The sequence below is a fragment of the Toxotes jaculatrix genome, chromosome 22 (genome assembly GCF_017976425.1).
Source record: "Toxotes jaculatrix isolate fToxJac2 chromosome 22, fToxJac2.pri, whole genome shotgun sequence".
Taxonomy (NCBI): domain Eukaryota; kingdom Metazoa; phylum Chordata; class Actinopteri; family Toxotidae; genus Toxotes; species Toxotes jaculatrix.
This window is the reverse complement of record NC_054415.1, coordinates 14345273-14362695: the sequence shown is the minus strand read 5'-3', so window position 1 is coordinate 14362695 and position 17423 is coordinate 14345273. Positions and strand designations below refer to the sequence as shown.

The 17423-nt window shown below is 42.4% G+C and overlaps 1 protein-coding gene across 5 annotated transcripts in view; it reads right to left on the bottom strand.

Moving 5' to 3' along the window:
* Window positions 1-17423, bottom strand: part of osbpl8 (oxysterol binding protein-like 8) — a 68030-nt gene that overhangs the window by 34810 nt on the left and 15797 nt on the right. For 2 of the 5 annotated variants that reach the window (XM_041029940.1, XM_041029941.1), the window contains exon 3: window positions 388-424. The exons of 1 other annotated variant lie outside the window; for it this stretch is intronic. In XM_041029940.1, coding sequence (XP_040885874.1) covers window positions 388-424 — 37 coding nt within the window. Of the gene's footprint in view, window positions 1-387; window positions 425-11167; window positions 11264-17423 lie in introns of those variants that run through there. 2 more of the 5 variants (XM_041029943.1, XM_041029944.1) reach the window with 2 other exon arrangements.

The following is a 17423-nucleotide window of genomic DNA, read 5'->3' as shown; positions in this document are numbered from 1 at the left end:
AGCAGAGCAGAAACTCCCAAACAAGGAGGCAAAAACACTCAAGAGACGGTGCTATGTGTTTTTTTTAAGGAGGCAGCAGTGCTACAGACAGACAGCCTATACAACAAAGAAAGCACTAAGCATAATTAATGTCAAGGAAATGGTATGCAAATTTTTGACATAAGAAGTGTACACTTTAAGTACACAATAACATGGCAAAATAAACACATTTAAAAGAACATTTGTCCGAGGGAATTGTGGGAAATGAGTGCATTACTGTTAGCTTTTTGCCCTACTTCAAACACACACTCTCGCTCATGTTCTGCCGGCCCAAAAATACCAGCTCTGGCCCATCCCCTGACTGTGTGTACTGCCCTTAGCCCTTCCTCTGAAAGGTCACTGGCTTACCGGAGGTGGCATGGTGCTCTCTCAACTCTGCATGGTGCTAGCAGGGGAAAAGGGTGGAGACAAAAGAAAAAGAAAAGTGCAAGAGGAAGAAAAAAAAAAGTAATGGCAGGTAGAAACAGTGAGAGCAAGAAAGAGAGCGAGAGGGATTGGAAAAGTGTGTCAGAGATTTTGGATAAAGATTAAAAGGAGGGGGAAGAGGGGAAGAGGGACGTCCATGTGTTGTTGACCAGATGTTGGCAGTGGAGGGTTTGCGTGCGGCAGGGTTGGCGACAGTGGGCAGCATCAGCATCAGCAACAGCAGCAGCAGTGGGAGAAGCCGCAGCCACACAGGACGAAAACAAATAAAAAATAAATAACCAAAAAAAAAAAAGAGGAGACAAGAGACAGAAAACAAAAGAAACAAAAAACAGACATTAGTTTAACCAAAATGTTAACAGAGGACACAACTTGAGAGAAAACTGGCAACAGACTGGGGCGGGGGGGGTGAAAACAGAGGACTGGGTAAAACAAGAGGACTAAATAAACTGCCATTACCACACAGCACACATATAATATACTAGTTTACTTGTAACAGGCATTCATAACATCTAAAACATGGTAATGCCACCAGAATAATTACAGGCGTTTTCAGTGTTTACTTCAGTCCTGCAACCAACAATTTCTGTCAACTGTTTTACCCCAAAGATGAGAGAGAATAGTAAAATAATTTAACAATAATAACAATAAAAGGAGAATCTAATTTCCCAAGGTATGTCTTCAAATTCCTTGTTCTATCCAACCAGTGGACAAACTGAAGGACAAACCTGAATAAATGAATGGAGAAACATTAAGAACGCAGATGCAAACACGGGTTCATGTCATGTCATTTTAAGACCTTTTAACCAGGTAATTATGCATGAAGTCTGTAGCCATGCTAGCAGCTCTGTGAGGCTGCACTTAGGCACAGCGGTGCTTTTAGCTAAATGTTAACATCAGCATGCTGAGCGTTAGCCCAAAGCTAAAAACTGTTAAGATTGTTAAATTTGCAGATTAATAATTCACTTTTCTTAGTCGACAGATTTCAATTACATACTTTTTCTTATTAGTCATTTAGTACAGTACATCTGCCTGCACTGAGACAAAGTTCATTATTCTGAGTGCAACAGTTATTATAAGCATTTCAACTCTCCATTTCAATTGTAAGTTCTTGTCTCGTTAAAGATGTGTTAGCGTTGTGCCATCTAATTATTACATTAAGTCCAATTCACAGAGCAGCAACAGTAGCTGTGATTGGCCAGATGTTGACTTCAGGCCACACACACACGACTCCCTCCACCTGTTCCTGTGCACAGCTGGCCACAAAACACACAGGCTGTGGGTTAGGCTTTCTCACCATGGCTGTCCTCTACTCTACCAGGAACACATCAGCAGTAGTTCAGCAGTAAAGCTGCAACCATAACTCAACTCAGACACACAACTTGTCAATCTCTAACTCTTCCAGAGGGTACCAGACTCTCATAAATGTTTACAGAGAACTGCCCATTTCACAAGATCCTAATTCACAAATGATGGCAATCTGTACGGCTGCAGTGGACAGGGTGGAACACTGACGTCACAGTTCTACCCAGAACGAGGAAGGATCCCCTAATCCTCGCTCAGACGAAGCACAACCACGAGCTGCCCGGTAAGGAGAAAGACAGAGAAAACAATGCCAGTGATTGGATATTGTTCAGTTAATCAGGAAGGGGAAAACAAATCGCTAAATTCTGATTGGTTAGAACCCTGAGAGCCACTGGCTGAGAGGATAGTCAACACTAAGAGCTGCTTACAACAATAAGGCGAACGGATTAGGAAACTGTCACTGAACGTCAGAGGTCGATTAACAAGGCTTTGTGGGGAGGCATCATCAGAGTGGTTTTCTAATTTAATCTTGGCTTAGCCCATTGTCTCGCAGTGGGAAGCATGGCTACACTGAGGCCACTCCCTCTGGGTTGCAAAACACTGACCTACAGTCACAGGGGCACAGAGGTTAGAGGAGTTCATGACAGGAAAGCTGGGAGGATTCCTAGATAGTTCTTCCTAAATAGTCCAGGGATTCAAATCAACGCTCTTCTGTCTACACGCCTGTTTTTTCCAACCTCTACGATAATGCTGCCACCCACGATCACAGTCTGAGCCTAATTCCAAAATAAGCAACCTTTCCTCTGTCCTGTTCTCTGTTTGGTTCAATGAGAGAGGAACTCATGGCAACTGTCACAAGCTGAACCTGGGTTGCATGCTGTTTATAAAAGCCCTACCTGATGATTAGTGCTGATTAAGGATGCAGATGAGTGTGTGGGGTGGGAAGGAGACTGACAGCGAGACAAAGTAAAGGGCTATGAATAATATCCAAGTGTCACTATGAAAAAATAAAAATTGTGACAGGCAGCCTAATAAGAGTTTTATTGGTTCAGTGTAATGAGAGCACACAGATGGATCACTACATGTGGCAGGCCTATATTAGCATCTGAAAAGCTTTCTTGACTATAAATTGACAATCAAGCCGCGGAGGCTGGTGCGTGACTCGAGTCTAGGGTTGGAGGTGGAGGGGTCGGTGTATATGCACGACAAACCAATCAGCGGGTTAATAAGTTTTCGACTCATTCAAAACCTAAAAGTTTGAATAGCAGAGTTTCTTCTCTGTCTCTGGTTACTGGCAGGAAGGCCGAACTCTTCTTTTGAGTACAGACTTTTAATTTATCGGCGTGTTGTGTTAGATGGTTCAAACTTTCTAGAAACCCCTCGCTCTTGCAGTTTTAAGTCGACTTGGTTTCACTTCAAAAGTGGGTTCAACAGGAGCAGTCAAAGCTGGAAGCCAAATGAAGAACTGACTCTTCAAAGTGACAGACTCCAACTGGAAAACAAATCTAAATAGAAATGTATGCTGGTGTGATTAAACAGTTTTTAGATTGGACTGATTTTCTCAAGTTCAGTAAAATGAACAACTCATGAGCCAGTTTAGCTCAGTTAACTCACATTCTTCAGCTTGCAATGTTTTTACAGTTTTTTATATAAAAGACAACAAGCATTTTATTAAACTAGTTTAAACGCAGGAAAATGCACATTTGAGACATTCATTCACTTGCATTTTAGAGCCAGGACGTTACCAAGAATTACAATTATATTGTACTCAATCTCATTTACTATTGCTACATTTTATGCTCCAACTTCATGTTAAAATGTTAATATAAAATCACTATTAACTTCACTACATCCATAGTAATTTAAAAAGCCTTTTTCAGTTAAGCTGTGCTTACTGTTAAGTAGTGTGCACGTACACATACACACTCCAGAACTGATTACAGATGCTGGGAAAGCAGACAGCTGACGGCCATGTTTGTTTTTACAAAACTCTGGATGAAATTTCATTCCCATTCACCTACTTTAGTTTGACCAATACTGGATGTTTCTGAGTACATGTAAACAGCTGGTGATACAGTCCTGTTGTCCCCAGCAAAGGTCATATCAGGTAATGTTTCCATTTACTTAAGGTTGAGCCACACAGCAGATCTTAGATAAACCAGAAGAGTTGAGCAACGAGGATGTTAGCGAACACGATCACAGATCAGCACGTGTGACAGTCGAACTGATTTCACCATCTGAAAACACAGAAAACAAGGCTGGACATAGCAGGTACTGATGCAGTACAGGATGGTGAACAAACCCGAGCCTGCTGTGTTTGATTAAAGCAAAGTCACATAATCTGACTCAAAGCAAGTGACAGCTCACACATTTAGATCCCAAAGTAGTCTGCTCTGCTATATAAGACGTAATAGATATGTGATTTAAGGCCCATAGTTCAGCCTCGACTGCAGATGTACTCGTGCAACTTTCCAGTTGTTGCATTTCCTCTCTACCTCAGAACAGGTCAGTGTCAGAGCAGCATTAAAAGGACAAATGTTAACATTTATTTTAAGCAACTCTGATGTGTGAATGAGTCAAATGTGTGTCTCATTGCACGCACATCAGACGACCTTCTGTGAATACACAATGTCAAAATTAAAACAAGCCAATGTCAAAATCAGTTCAAGGTGTAGTGTGGCTGGTATTTTAAGGCAAGCTGACATTTTGCTGCTGAGTTTGGGGGTCTCTTCGTCTGCCTTTTATCTGGCTCTCCGACCAAAGCCAGCAGCCTGCTGTGTCGATGGGATGACATACAAGGGCAGTGGAGGAGATGCTCTGAAGTACAACCGAAATATTTCAAGTTACGCCTGAAGCACGGACATAAAGCACAGGCAGAGAGAGGAGAAATGGTGCAAAGCCATCTGTTTTTTGTTTCCTTTTCATTTTGAGAGAAGCTGGTTTTGTCGGCCACTTGGGAAGTTTAATATTTTTTTTGATTTCCTTGTACAAATAGGAACTTTGCCTTCAATATCTGAGCTTTTATCGGCCTATTTTCTGGCTATGCTGGAATCATGAATCATGAAGTCCATTTAATTCTAACAGTGCACTTCAAACTGACAGGAACATGAACTTTCATGAGTAACCTACAATCTCCAGTGCTTATGTTACACTGTTTTGCTTGAACTGGTATTTCATTTACACACTTGCATGTACACAGTGCCTCCCCAACCTGCTTACACAAGTGAAGTACAGTACATTCCTATACTGCGGTAACAGAAACTAGCCCCATCTCCTCCAAAGTTTCCAAACCTCCACAGGAAACACTGCCTGAAACACAGCTCGCTCTCTCTGCCCCTGAAAAGATGAAGAGTGCTTACGCAGGATAAAATGCCGTGACATATTACATAATGTTTAAACATCACTCGCAGCAAATTTCTGACCCACTTTCTTTTTAGTAGCAGGGAAAGAAGAGATAACAACAACTTTTTTTTTTCTATGTCTGAAGGGCACCTTTTGCTATTTATTCAGCTTGGAACCAAAATGCTGTATTATAAAGGCCAAACCTAAATGCTGGTCAGATACTGAATGGACTGTCCTGTGTATTCAAGCTGGATCCCCCACCATGGTGTGTGTGTACGTGGGTGTAAGGGGTCATGAATACACTTTGACATGGAACAGAGATTAAAGAGACTAAAAGAAAAGATAAAGGAAGGAATATAGAAAGAGGAAGAGACTCAGGGAGAAGAACGGCAGCATCTTTCTAGGTGCTAGACTGCTGATGAACAGCTGAGTCATCACTGGATGCTATTTGTTTAGCTCACACTAAGATCCATGGAAGTCCAGTGACTGTTTGGTTACGAAAATACTATTTTAAGGCTTTTAAAATAAATAAAGTCTATCTTATCTTATCTTATCTTATCTTTGTTTGGTCTGTCACCTTGTTTTATATGCGTAGAGAAATGTGAATTATGTTTTCATAGCTCCTCTCTGTTCAGTTCTTGCAATTACAAACAGGTAACAAATTAAAGTACAACCTAAGATAAACTGTCTTAGTAAGGTACAGCTCTCTGGATCGAGCTACACTGTCACAGATTACTTCTCAAACAGTCTCTCTTCCTTTAGCTCTGTGTCGCTCTCACACAAGCTCCTGGGAAAAATATCTGGCTCTTTAGCTGCCAAATATTCAATTATGTTCACTCGGTAGCAGCTTTAAATGAAAAAAAAAAAAAATCTATTTGTCCAAACAAGTGACAATTCATTCAAGCTAATTTAATACATTGAGATATTCATCTTAAATATTCAGTGTCATTTCTTCTGTGTGTTTAGCAATGACCCAATATTCACTGGAGCTTGATGAAGGACATTTGACAGTGTGTTACAAAAATGCCTTTGAACTCCTCAAAGTTAAAGTGCTGATAATACTGACAAAGGGCTCAACAGGTTAATGTAAACTCTTGGCTTGATATTGTATTGTTATTGGGCTCGTGCCCTGGGAGTGAATGTACAGCCACTTAGGTTAATAAGAAAGTCTCCCGCCTACCACACACTGTAACGAGGTTTCTCACAGCAGCTGTTGAGACACTCGATTAATCAGCAGTGTTTCTAAAGCCTGGCTAAGAGCTTTATTATTTCTGAGGCTAATGGCTGCTGCATATGTGATAGATATGCAGGAGGTTATATATGAATTAGCAAGAGCACTTACATTAAATCAGTGTACTGTGGTTTGAGCATCTCAAAGAGGCTCAAGTTTGTTCAAATTGTGAATATTTTCCCCCATTAAAAAAAAAAAAAAAAGCCTCTTGCCCTTTACAAAATTTCAAGAGCTCATATTTCCATAATTCACTGTAATACTAACCAGTGTATTGAAAATGCCTGGAACTGTTTCCTCTACCAAAACCCACAGGTTGCAAATAAACTGACAACTGTTTTTTGTAGCTTCCAGGAAGCCCATTGCAAACAATGGTATGTTATTCCATTCTCTGTGCCTGGTCTGCGCTCACCTTAATTAAGCAACTTGATACAAGCTTGGCGTTGTAAGGATGTCCTGATCCAGAGTGTTTTGGCCCAGATGCTGATCTGGTAAGTAGCAATCAACTCTTACTTGAAGGACTGGGTTTCTAAAAGGGAGAGTGATCCCAGACGAGTGAATAGTCCTTGTAATAGGATGCATTAATTGAAAGCTCCTGACATCATCAACACACGAGCTTCAGCTGGTAGCAGGACAGCAACAGGGAAACATTCATACTCATCTTTAGGTTTGTGGAAAAACAGGAGAGCAGCCTACAGTAAGCATTGGGATTAAAGTGACCTGAGTTCAGGTAACAACCAGTTAACTGAAAGCTAATGTCATGTTTTGATGGTATACATAAAGAAATATGATTCTGTTTGGTCGGCATACTTTCCTTTTGTTCCATAGTTTACATTTAAGAGTCACAGAATATGGAAAAAGCAACCATATTCATTAGGAAACTGGAGTAATACAACACACGTTAATGTTAAAAGTAATGATACAGCAACCCTCCTCCGTGCAACAGCACATTTTGCAGCCATTTCTACAGTATTTGTCCAGCTAACACATCACAGCATCCACAAAACCCCAAGAATCCTCCTCTGCAGCACTAGATGAGTGTGAAAACTCTGAGCGTGAGCCAGCATGTGGTACTGTCAGAGTGGTTTTATCCATCAAAAGAACTGACATATCAGTCAGCACGAGGTGGGTACATGGCCAAAGCCTGAGTTCAGGCAGGCAGAAAGCCACAGTGTGTGGTGCAGATCTTGGGTGCTGCCCATACGGTGGCTGATTTACAACTACGGCGGAATTGCAACAGGCACCATAAATAAAATGTCTAATCACATAAGCCCAGAAAGTGTGACTGGAGCTGACTCCATTCACCAAGATGGAGTCCAAAGTAATACTAGAGCCAAGGTAATAACTACTATTTACTGTGAGAGCCAAAGTATTCAGGAATTTCAAAAGTTGGCAGGAAGGAAAGAGCGATTTCGTCTTAGAAGTGTTTTATGTTTTCAGGTTTCTGGGTCGATAGACAAGAAGTAATCAGGCACATGCAGAGCAGGTGAGAGGTCCCATTTTCTTCCTGGTCACTGTTGAGATCACAGAGACATTGAGCAGGACTGACTACGTGTCTCATCCCTTCTGTAGTTTTTCAGCACGTCCGTACATATATGTAAACCTCTGAACAAGCTACTGCCGTTTATTCCTCTGGTTTGGCCTTAGATTCCAAATCAACAGAGATTAAGGTTTGGGAGGAATATGATGGATGTGCAGTGACTGCTGGGAAACAACAGCTAACTATTATAGCTAACTCTGCTCAGAACAGGTGTGGAGAACATGGCTCTATCATCGAGGAGCTGAAATAGATTGTTGTTGATGTTAGTCCTTGTGTTGCTTCTGTCACTGACTGTTGTATGAAATGTCAAAAAAAAAAAAAAAAGTGAAAAATCACAACTTCACAGAATCCAAGGTAACATCTTCAAATTCCTTCCTTTGTCTGACCCCCAAAGGTATTCAGCTTATGATTATACATGACAAAGAGAAGCAGCAAATATTCGAGAAGCTCCAACTTGACAACGTGTATAATTCTTTACACTTTAAGAACAAATCTGCACTGGGAAAGATTCAGTTGGCTCAGTGACTCCCTGTCTTCAACCTCAAGTCATGAAATAAAAATACTGTCCACAGAGAACAACATGTACCAGAACAACCTTTTTAATAAACTGAAACACTTAACAGCTAATAGCTACAAACATGATTTTTAAAGTAGTGCTTTCTAGATGAGGAGAACACAGCAAGCTGCTCTAAGTGATTTTAATGAGGCTTTAACTAAGTCCCAAAAGGCAGTCCTTCAGATTCACTGTTACTACATGACAGAATGGTACATTTTCTGGTACAGCACCACGTTCTTCAGAATTCTTGCAAATAACATATGATGAGTGCAATATATGTTCAATTCTTAGGTGAGGACTCATACTGAGCATACGTGACTATTCTGGATGACTCTCTATAGACACTGCAGCCCTGTGAGTTTGAAAGAAACAGGTTTAATTGCTACAGCACACCCAAATGTGCTTAAAATGCTGAAATTCAGTTGAATATAGAGTGTTTAACTTCTTCCACAGATAAGGCTGGAGGAAGACAGAAAGGAAATCAGAAGCCTTGTATGGTCAGACAGGAAATCTATAGAGATATAAGAGAGCAGAGCAAATTCTGACAGTAAAGCAAACAGGTGGTTGTGGTGTGTGTGTGTGTGTGGGGGGGGGGGGGGGGGGGGGGGGGGGATCCTGTTGGTTTTAGGATCTACCACAGTTTGTACAATCATATCTTGTCCAGGTTTTATCTTTCATGAGAACAGAGCAGGGAGATGGGGGGGCGGCTTCTGCTCAACACTCGAACTCACACAGAGAATTTCATTACACACCAGCATTACAACACGTCACGTTCAGAACAGGGGACGTGGGGGGGTCTCTAGGTGGGTCATAGGGCCTCACACAGAGCGGAGTCTCGGTTTCACTGCTGCAGGGGGGCCTCAGGATTCAGGGACAGCATAGAGGGGACATTAAATGTTCCTATGAGGCATTATTGGTGATCTAAAATAATTATGAGGGAAGACTGAGGTTAGGTTCTGCAGTCCAGCTAAAGAATAATGAGGTCAAATGCTGCTTTGCTAATTTTCATTTCATTCACAGAACTTAGAAACAGTGTGAGTTAATACATTCTTAGTATGGGCAGCCAAAGTGGGAGCCAGTCTCAGCATGGTAAAGCTGTGAGGTAGGCCATTAGCCATCTGAAATTTAAAACCTCAAAGCGCCACCAAGGGCTGGCTCAACAACGACGAAACCAGGCTGCTGGCTGATCACAGCTGGATTTCTTTCTTGTTAGGGGAGTAGGAGGTTTAAACTGGACACACATCATTCTATTTAAATTACAAATTATATATTAATTCACACTGGTTCATCTAATTCACTGTCCACATTTCATTTCAAGTACGACTGGTGGTGTCCTCACTGGGGGCAGTTAGCTTCCCATGCGAGCCAGAAAAATAGCAACTGAAAAATGGCAACAGGCCTCGGATGAGATATATGCAGGTGAACAGGCTGCATCTTAGTGCACATATTTCTGTAAGAGACACAGCACAGACTTTACCTCTTCCTAGAAACCACTGCTAACAGCTGCTTCAGAATGAACTCAAAATAACAACAGGACAGATACAAATATGGCACAGATAGGCCACCTTTCCAAACAGAGAACATTATCATACTTTATATGATTACAGAAAGTGTTTTGGTGGTCTAAACTGAAGAGTCACCTCAGACCGCTGTGAAATACCATTTAAATACTGGTTCAAAAATGTTTCCCTAGTTGTAGGAAGCAGCATCAGGTCAATCTCCAGACTCCAGCAGCCGCTCAGAATGAATGAGCACAGGCCTTTGCTAGCTAGTACTATAAATCTGATTACACTCACTTCAGCCCAGCTGCCTTCATCCCTGAGCTGCAGCCAAGACTCCTGCAGAGCCTCTTTTTGTGGAGGAAAAATATGGAAAACAAAAACACAACCCATTCCTGGAAAACTGCACCACAGCAACAGATAACTGGTTAATATTCATTCAAATTCATTCAAATGAGCAATGCACATGGTCACACATTTTGGTGGCACCTCAGAATCTTGATTGCCATTTTTGCTGTTAATTTATGTGACGGCCACATAGAAAATAAAAGCCCTCCATTGTGTTTTTGTTGTAAGCCCCATTGGGTTTTTAATTGGACCTGAGAGTGTTGCATTAAGGAGCTATCATGTTTCTATAATGTACTCGATGTGGCTCCTTTTTCGGTTGCAAGCAACCAGACCCGGACCTCCCCTCTCTGTCATTAGCCTCGATTAGATCCGTGCTTTGGTTATCAGCCTACAGCAGCCTTCCCTGTTTGCACACATATGCAAGGAACTCTGTGAAGACACTTGAAGCAACAAACATGCAGCCGTACAACTCTCTCTCTCTACCGAGCTAATAGAGGCAGCATGATCTGTGTTAGCTGTACACATAGCCCTTGAGCAAAGCGTGGCAGTGAGAGTTCAGCCCTCATTCAGTGACAACGTACTGAGCAAACAACAAGCTGGAGAGGAAACAGCACAGTAGACTCTGTGTTCAAGTGTGAAACCTTATCACAAAGTCTAAAGCTTAAAAAAACTGACATTAATTACAACCCCACATGGCAAGAAGTTCCTTTATAAGCCTGAGTGCCAGGTTTTAAATATATCAAGAATCATACATCTTGTTGTGGAACAAAAAAAAAAAAAGTGACAAATGATCAATTTCAGCTCAGTCTAATCCGCCCACCTCTGCTTCCCGTTCTGACAGCTTCACAGTGTAAAGGTTCACATAGAGAAAAAGAGCAAATGCATACCGTGTGTCACTCAGCCGAGGGAGGTGAGCTCGTCGCTGCTACCGCTGCTCGGTCAGACTAAACCTGGTACGACAAGCCACTGAGCTCAGCCCCGTCTCTCTCTCTCTCTCTCTCTCTCTCTCTCTCTCACTCACACACACACACACACACACACACACACACACACACACACACACACACACACACACACACACACCAAACACTGAGGGAGGAGAAAAGGCAGTGAGAATGAGCATGCGAGAGAATTTGAACCTCTCCCTCTTTCTCTTTGATGATCACTCTTTCCTGCTCCTTTTCTCCTCATCTCATCACTCGGAGCATTCAGTCATTTTCTTGTTGTCCTACTCTGTAAATTTGTTACATCACCAGCATTTGTTTATTCTTCCTGTGCTTTTATCTGGTCTCAAAGTACTCCTCATTTTCCCACTCACTCTCCCTCTCTCTCTATCCATCCATCTCATCCCCTCTTTTCCTTCATCTCCTTTTTTGTCTCTATAAACCCCCCCTATCAGGCATTTTGGACTACAACGCAACTCCTTTAATCGTGTTTCTCAGATGAATTTCATCTGCACAACACCGCACAACCAGCAAAACACCACACAGCCACAAAAACAAGGAAGTGGGCTGTCGCTGTTTGTAAAGGGTTGAAGTTAAAGCCACAGTCAGAATCTAGTGTACTGGAGCAGCTATAAGTGCAAGTCAGAGCTGCGTGTACACCCTCGAGCACAGCTACTGTAACCACATGGCTCTTCCTCGTGCTCTTGTTGACTGAGGCCCTTCTGCGCCAATAAACCAAAGCCACAGAGCCAATCTCCCCAGACATCATGGAAAATCACCCCAGAGGAGGACGCCTGCACGACGCAGCCGCCCCTGCGACCTTATTATGGGCCCAATAATTCAAGCTTTAATGCATTCTCCTCTGCTGCTGTTTCCATTTACTCGTGCAACTGTTTTCCACACACCACAGAACGGGGGCCATTGAAAGACACAACGCCGCACGCAAAGGAACATATAAACACGGTGAAGAGTTTGTCACTGCGGCAGGTGCAATAACCAAAGGTCGTTTCTAGATGCAGCAACGCACTGGATCTAATTTGATTTTAGTCTCATTTTCTAAAAGAGCAAATAATTTGCAAAACAACACTCAGCCAAATGTTTGCAATGTGAGTCTCATCTACAAACACATTTAGTCTCCTCAGGCAAGGTGAGACTGTCTACTGTGTTTACACTTCAGCATTTTTGTGTGTGCTCTGCAGTTAGGTTGAAAAGTGGGCAGCAGCTGCCCTCAGAAATGGTCCTGCATGACCGCAGCCTGCTGTAGTTCACCAGCGTAGTGGGAAAAACTCAACGTCACCAGTTTAGTTTTCTCATCTTCTTGGCGAGGCACTTCAAGGCACTGTCTGCTTTGACTTAATTATTGTTTGCAGACACATATGCATGTGTCTGTTGCCAGGTAAATTCTTTCAAGGAATACTTTGATGTTTTGGAAATGTGTCTGGCACACAACCCTCTATATGACGCCAATTTAAACATCGTGTTTTGTACAAATTTTGACAGATTTTGTCACCTCCAGACAGAGGAAGGCTAGCAGTTTACCCCTGTTTTCAGTCTTTACGCTAAGCTAAGCTAAGCTAGCTGTAGCTTTGAATAGATATGAGAGTGATATCAAGCTTCTTGTGTATAAGTGCATTTTCCAAAATGTTGACCCAGTTAAAATGCTGTCAGTAGTTTTGGGAGCAGACAACAGTAGCTGCTGATTCAAGTTCTGAAAACACTCTTTTACAGAAGAAGTGGTACACGAACTTTATGCGCTGTCCTAATAGAGGAAATTGGCCAATTTCTTGAGGCCTTACAAAGGAACAGTTGTGATGGAGGAGTCCACATCCAGTCTGCTGAGAGAGATGACTATGATTCACATGAGTTTCGATTAGAGAAATTATTTTCATCCTGACAGAAATGGCCTGTTCCTTCCACTGAACTGAAGTGACAGTGGAAGTAAGACAAGCCCTTCAAGAGTCTGGAAATGGCAGAATCAACCGAACAAACAAAAAAAAAGCATCCATCGCACTCAGAATCTGAAGGCTTCTTTGCAATGGAACACTGGCCATTTTAATTAGATGAAAGGCCTCAGCTGCAGGCAGGAAACTCCTGCTGAGTGTGATTTAGTCTGTGACTTTGACAATGTTTTCTCAAAGAAGAAGGAAAAACAAAGCATCCATTTATGGTAGTTACTGTGGCAGCAGCACAGAAACCCTGAACAGTAAGTGATGCAAGTGCAGTCAACGTGCTTTTGTTGTGTTTTCTTGAGAAAATGCTGCAATCCAGAAGACAGAAGCAGAGCTTTCTAAAACTGTGTTCAAAATGCACTTTTCTAGTGACTCACAACTTCCCCTGCAGAAGAACCAAACTGTGCCTTTACCATTTGTCTTTGATAGTATGCCTGAGAGATATAAACAGTATTAACACTGAACATGTATTTCTAACCCACTGCGTGGCGGCATTGCTGGCAGCTGGACCCAGCAGGACTGCTTAAATTAGCCAAGGACTACACATGCTACTGTTTTGGTATCAAAAGTCAGACAGACTTGTTTAAGTCAACACAGAAAACAACAGCTCAACAGTCACAACAATGTAAAAAGCTAAGGAAAGAAGATATTGGTGGTGTGACTTTAGCTATGGATACATATATATAGGGCTGTATATAAGTACCAGTGTATTTTCGTAAAAGTGGACTTGTACAGTAGTTGCCATGGTATGATTGCGAGGAGGGCTGCCACTCGTCTCTCTGCTCAGTACTGAAGATAGCAGTATATATACTTCATCATAATTGCAGCTCATGCTCTCACACACAGTATATTAGCCTCCTTGAGCCAAAGGACCTGGATGTGTGTGTGTGTGTGTGCCTGTCAGTTCACTGTGCACTGATCAATTCACTCCAGATAAAAAAACAGAGAGAGAAAAATGTATTTTTACATGTTGCTACATGCCCACACCTCTGACATTCACCGTGTCAATAAATCCATACTGTCTTGATTAACACCCTCTAATCAACAGCCCACCCACCACCTCTGTGCGGCTGAAAGACTGATTTTTCTGTCCTGGGAAGGACTGAATAAATCTTGGCAGGAGTCAGTTTCTCCACTGCACTTAGTTAAATCCAAAATGCTAAAATGTGCAACTTCCCCCACATCATCTGAAGTTCACTTTGTCAAGTCTTTTCAAAACTTGTGTATATTGTCAAACTTTGACTTGCAGTTTTTCCCACATCTGAGGCCAAGCTAAAGCCGTGGAGAATAAGCCTGCTTTTCCTGTTTACTTTAACCCATTTACTTTAGTGGGGAGAATGTGTCTCATCAGCCCAGGCTGTCAGCTCAGCTCTGTCAACAGCGCTCGAGTCTGACCGCCGATGTACAGTAAATGATGCAAACTCAGCTTCTCACTTCTTGAGAGCAGCCTGGAGCCAATTTTCACCTCTGGCTTCTTGCAGCCTCCCGTAGCTTATTCCTGTCACATTATGTGGCATTATAGGTCTGAAACCCAAGACCCCGTACCTCACTCTGCCAGTTAGAAATGACTTTTTTTAACAGCAGAATAAAGATTAATCAATGCTGTGATATTAAAAGCTACATGTGGACGGCTAAAGGAATTGCATCTTGCATTTCTGGGACACTGTTCTTTTGCTTGTGCTTTTTTTTATGTTGTTGTAATCCGGGCAAAAGCAGGTATAGCTTTCCAGCACAGGTTTGACTACATCAGATGTTATTAGTCTCTAACATCAATAGGTTTACTACAGATGACATATTCTGTACCACTATTATATTATTCTTTGATTATATTATTATGATTATAGTAGAGGAACAGACACCAGCTTCTCCACAGAAGACGATTCAATTTACTATAATGTAATTCTGCCACATGACATTTTGTATTATAAGTAAGAGGTGTGGTCAGCAGCACATCAGAGCCAGCCACAGCTAAATGATCAGTTTCAAAATCATTATGTGGGCATTCAGCAACCCACTGAAGGCAACAAGTTCATGCCCATTCTCTGAATGGGCGTGAGGGGCAAATGCTTTCTAAAAGTTATTAAGTTAGAACATATGGGAAACATTTTCTGACAATGCATCAAAAAGTTGTTGGAGGTGGTGGACCAACAGATCGACACTGCCGTCCCAGGGGCCACGCTGCTAACGTGTGCTAAAAAGTACCTCAGCAATCTTTCATATCAGTTTAGATGCTCACGTTGCTGATTCATTGAGCAGCAGAGGGCTTCCTGTCACGCATGAAAAGAATCCATTAAGGATTTACACCATTTGTCGATTTTTATTATTAAAGTAATCTTGGCCTCCGCAGACTGTCGATAAAGGGTGTTTATGGGCAGTAAACAAGAAGAACTGCACACTTAGGCCAGAATCCTCCTCTAGTTTCTAATTTTCTTTCAGACTCAGGTCAAGTTACATAAGATGCAGTGTGCTGGTTATTTGTAGAGGACTGATCAGCGTTGCGAGAAGAGTTGCTGGGGTTAGCATGTGGAGTAGCTGCACCAGATGGGAATGGATAACAATCTTGTTCCTGAGAAAAACAGAATTGAGCTCATATCTTTTCGTATTTACGTTTGGGAAATTCCCAGCAAAGCCTGTCTCTTACTGTGTGCAACTGCAGAGCTCCTCTGGAACATATGGCGGTAAAATGTCTTGCAAAAGGGCCATTCAACAGCCACCAAGTCTAAAAGTTTTTTTTTTTTCTCATCCATTTCAGCGGCTGAAATCCCCTCAGTTAGTGCTCTCCTGGTCACAGATCCTCTTCCCTTACCTCTAAGCTACCTCAGAGCCATTGTTTAAGTGCATAATGGTTGTCTATGTGCCTTTTCACTGCTGCCTATTCTGAACAGCAGGTCACCAGTGCTTTCATTACAGTATGTACAATGCAAATGACAGCAGACTGAATGGTGGTGGATGTTTGAAACAGGACGGGGGGGCTGGCTGCCATAAACCTTCCTGAAGCGTCTCCTGACTGTGAGGATGTCAGAGCGAGGGGAGAAGTGGCAGACACCTGGCGTGCTTCCCAGAGCCTTTCATCTCGTGTTGGGAGCCATCCTCTCTTCCAACGGGCCCTTTCAGCAAACAGCGGTATATGCCAGCAACACAATACGTCCCACAGTCTAAGTCTCACACCATCTTGGCACTGCAGTCGTACATAATGTGTGATCAAGTGATAACACACTGCCCCGGAGCCTCCACAGAGGAGGTTTATTGCTAAATCGAGCGGGAGAGGTACACATTCATCAAATTCAATTCAATCCAAAAGGAAACATTCAAAAGAAACAGTAAATACACCAATGTGGCTTTCAAACTAATTTATGCATCAGCAGTTTCATTATGCAGCCACTAAAATAGGCTCCAGTGAAGGCGGGCTGAGAAATTAGCTTGAACTAATAACAGAGATTGCGTGTTATTAAAACTCACTCCCACTCTAAGCTCAAGTCAAAGACGTAGGAAAGGGCTATTAGCTCTGCTCCCATACAATCCAGTTGTGTGTCGTTGTGTGCGGAGGCCTGTGGGAGCAATGGCCAGCACTGTTATCAACCCAGTTATCAGCTATTATAATTGCCCTCCCACTCACTGCAAAAATGGCTCCTGAGGATTATGGTTAAGGTGAAATGAAAGGCCAGAATGACAGTCCTGGGATCTGAGAGGAGGGAACTGGTATTTTACATGTGGCTGTGTGAATATGTGTGTGTGGAAGTCACATTAGAATATGTAGACATTCCTGTTTGAGATAATCAGTGAGGAGGCTAATCTGTGCTGATGGTCTCAGACTGACCTCCCTTGTAATAACTAAGGGGTTAGAACAAGGTTCTGTAGTTGGTCCACTGATATTTAGAGTCCACATAAATAAAATCCTTACTCTAACACAAAACAGGAAGTGTCAATAACTCCACATTGTACTGTGGCTGTTTCTTTTTCATTGTCAGTGGCCTGTTTCATCACCATTTCTGTTCCTGAGAAAGAGGAACACAACTCTGTGTGACCTTTAATCTTCTGCAGCCAAAGCGACTGTAGCTGTCGTGTCTATCTACTGGCACACACGCCCTGACAGGAGTTTAATTACATGCAGCAAAGTGCAGTGTCTGCCACAGCCAGCCTGACAAGCCTGTGGCAGGTTAAGCTAATCATTAAGGTTCAGAGAGTGTCCTCGTGGACCAAACATCCCAACCCTGTCACTGATGCCAGCAGGAAACAGGAACCCTATCCGA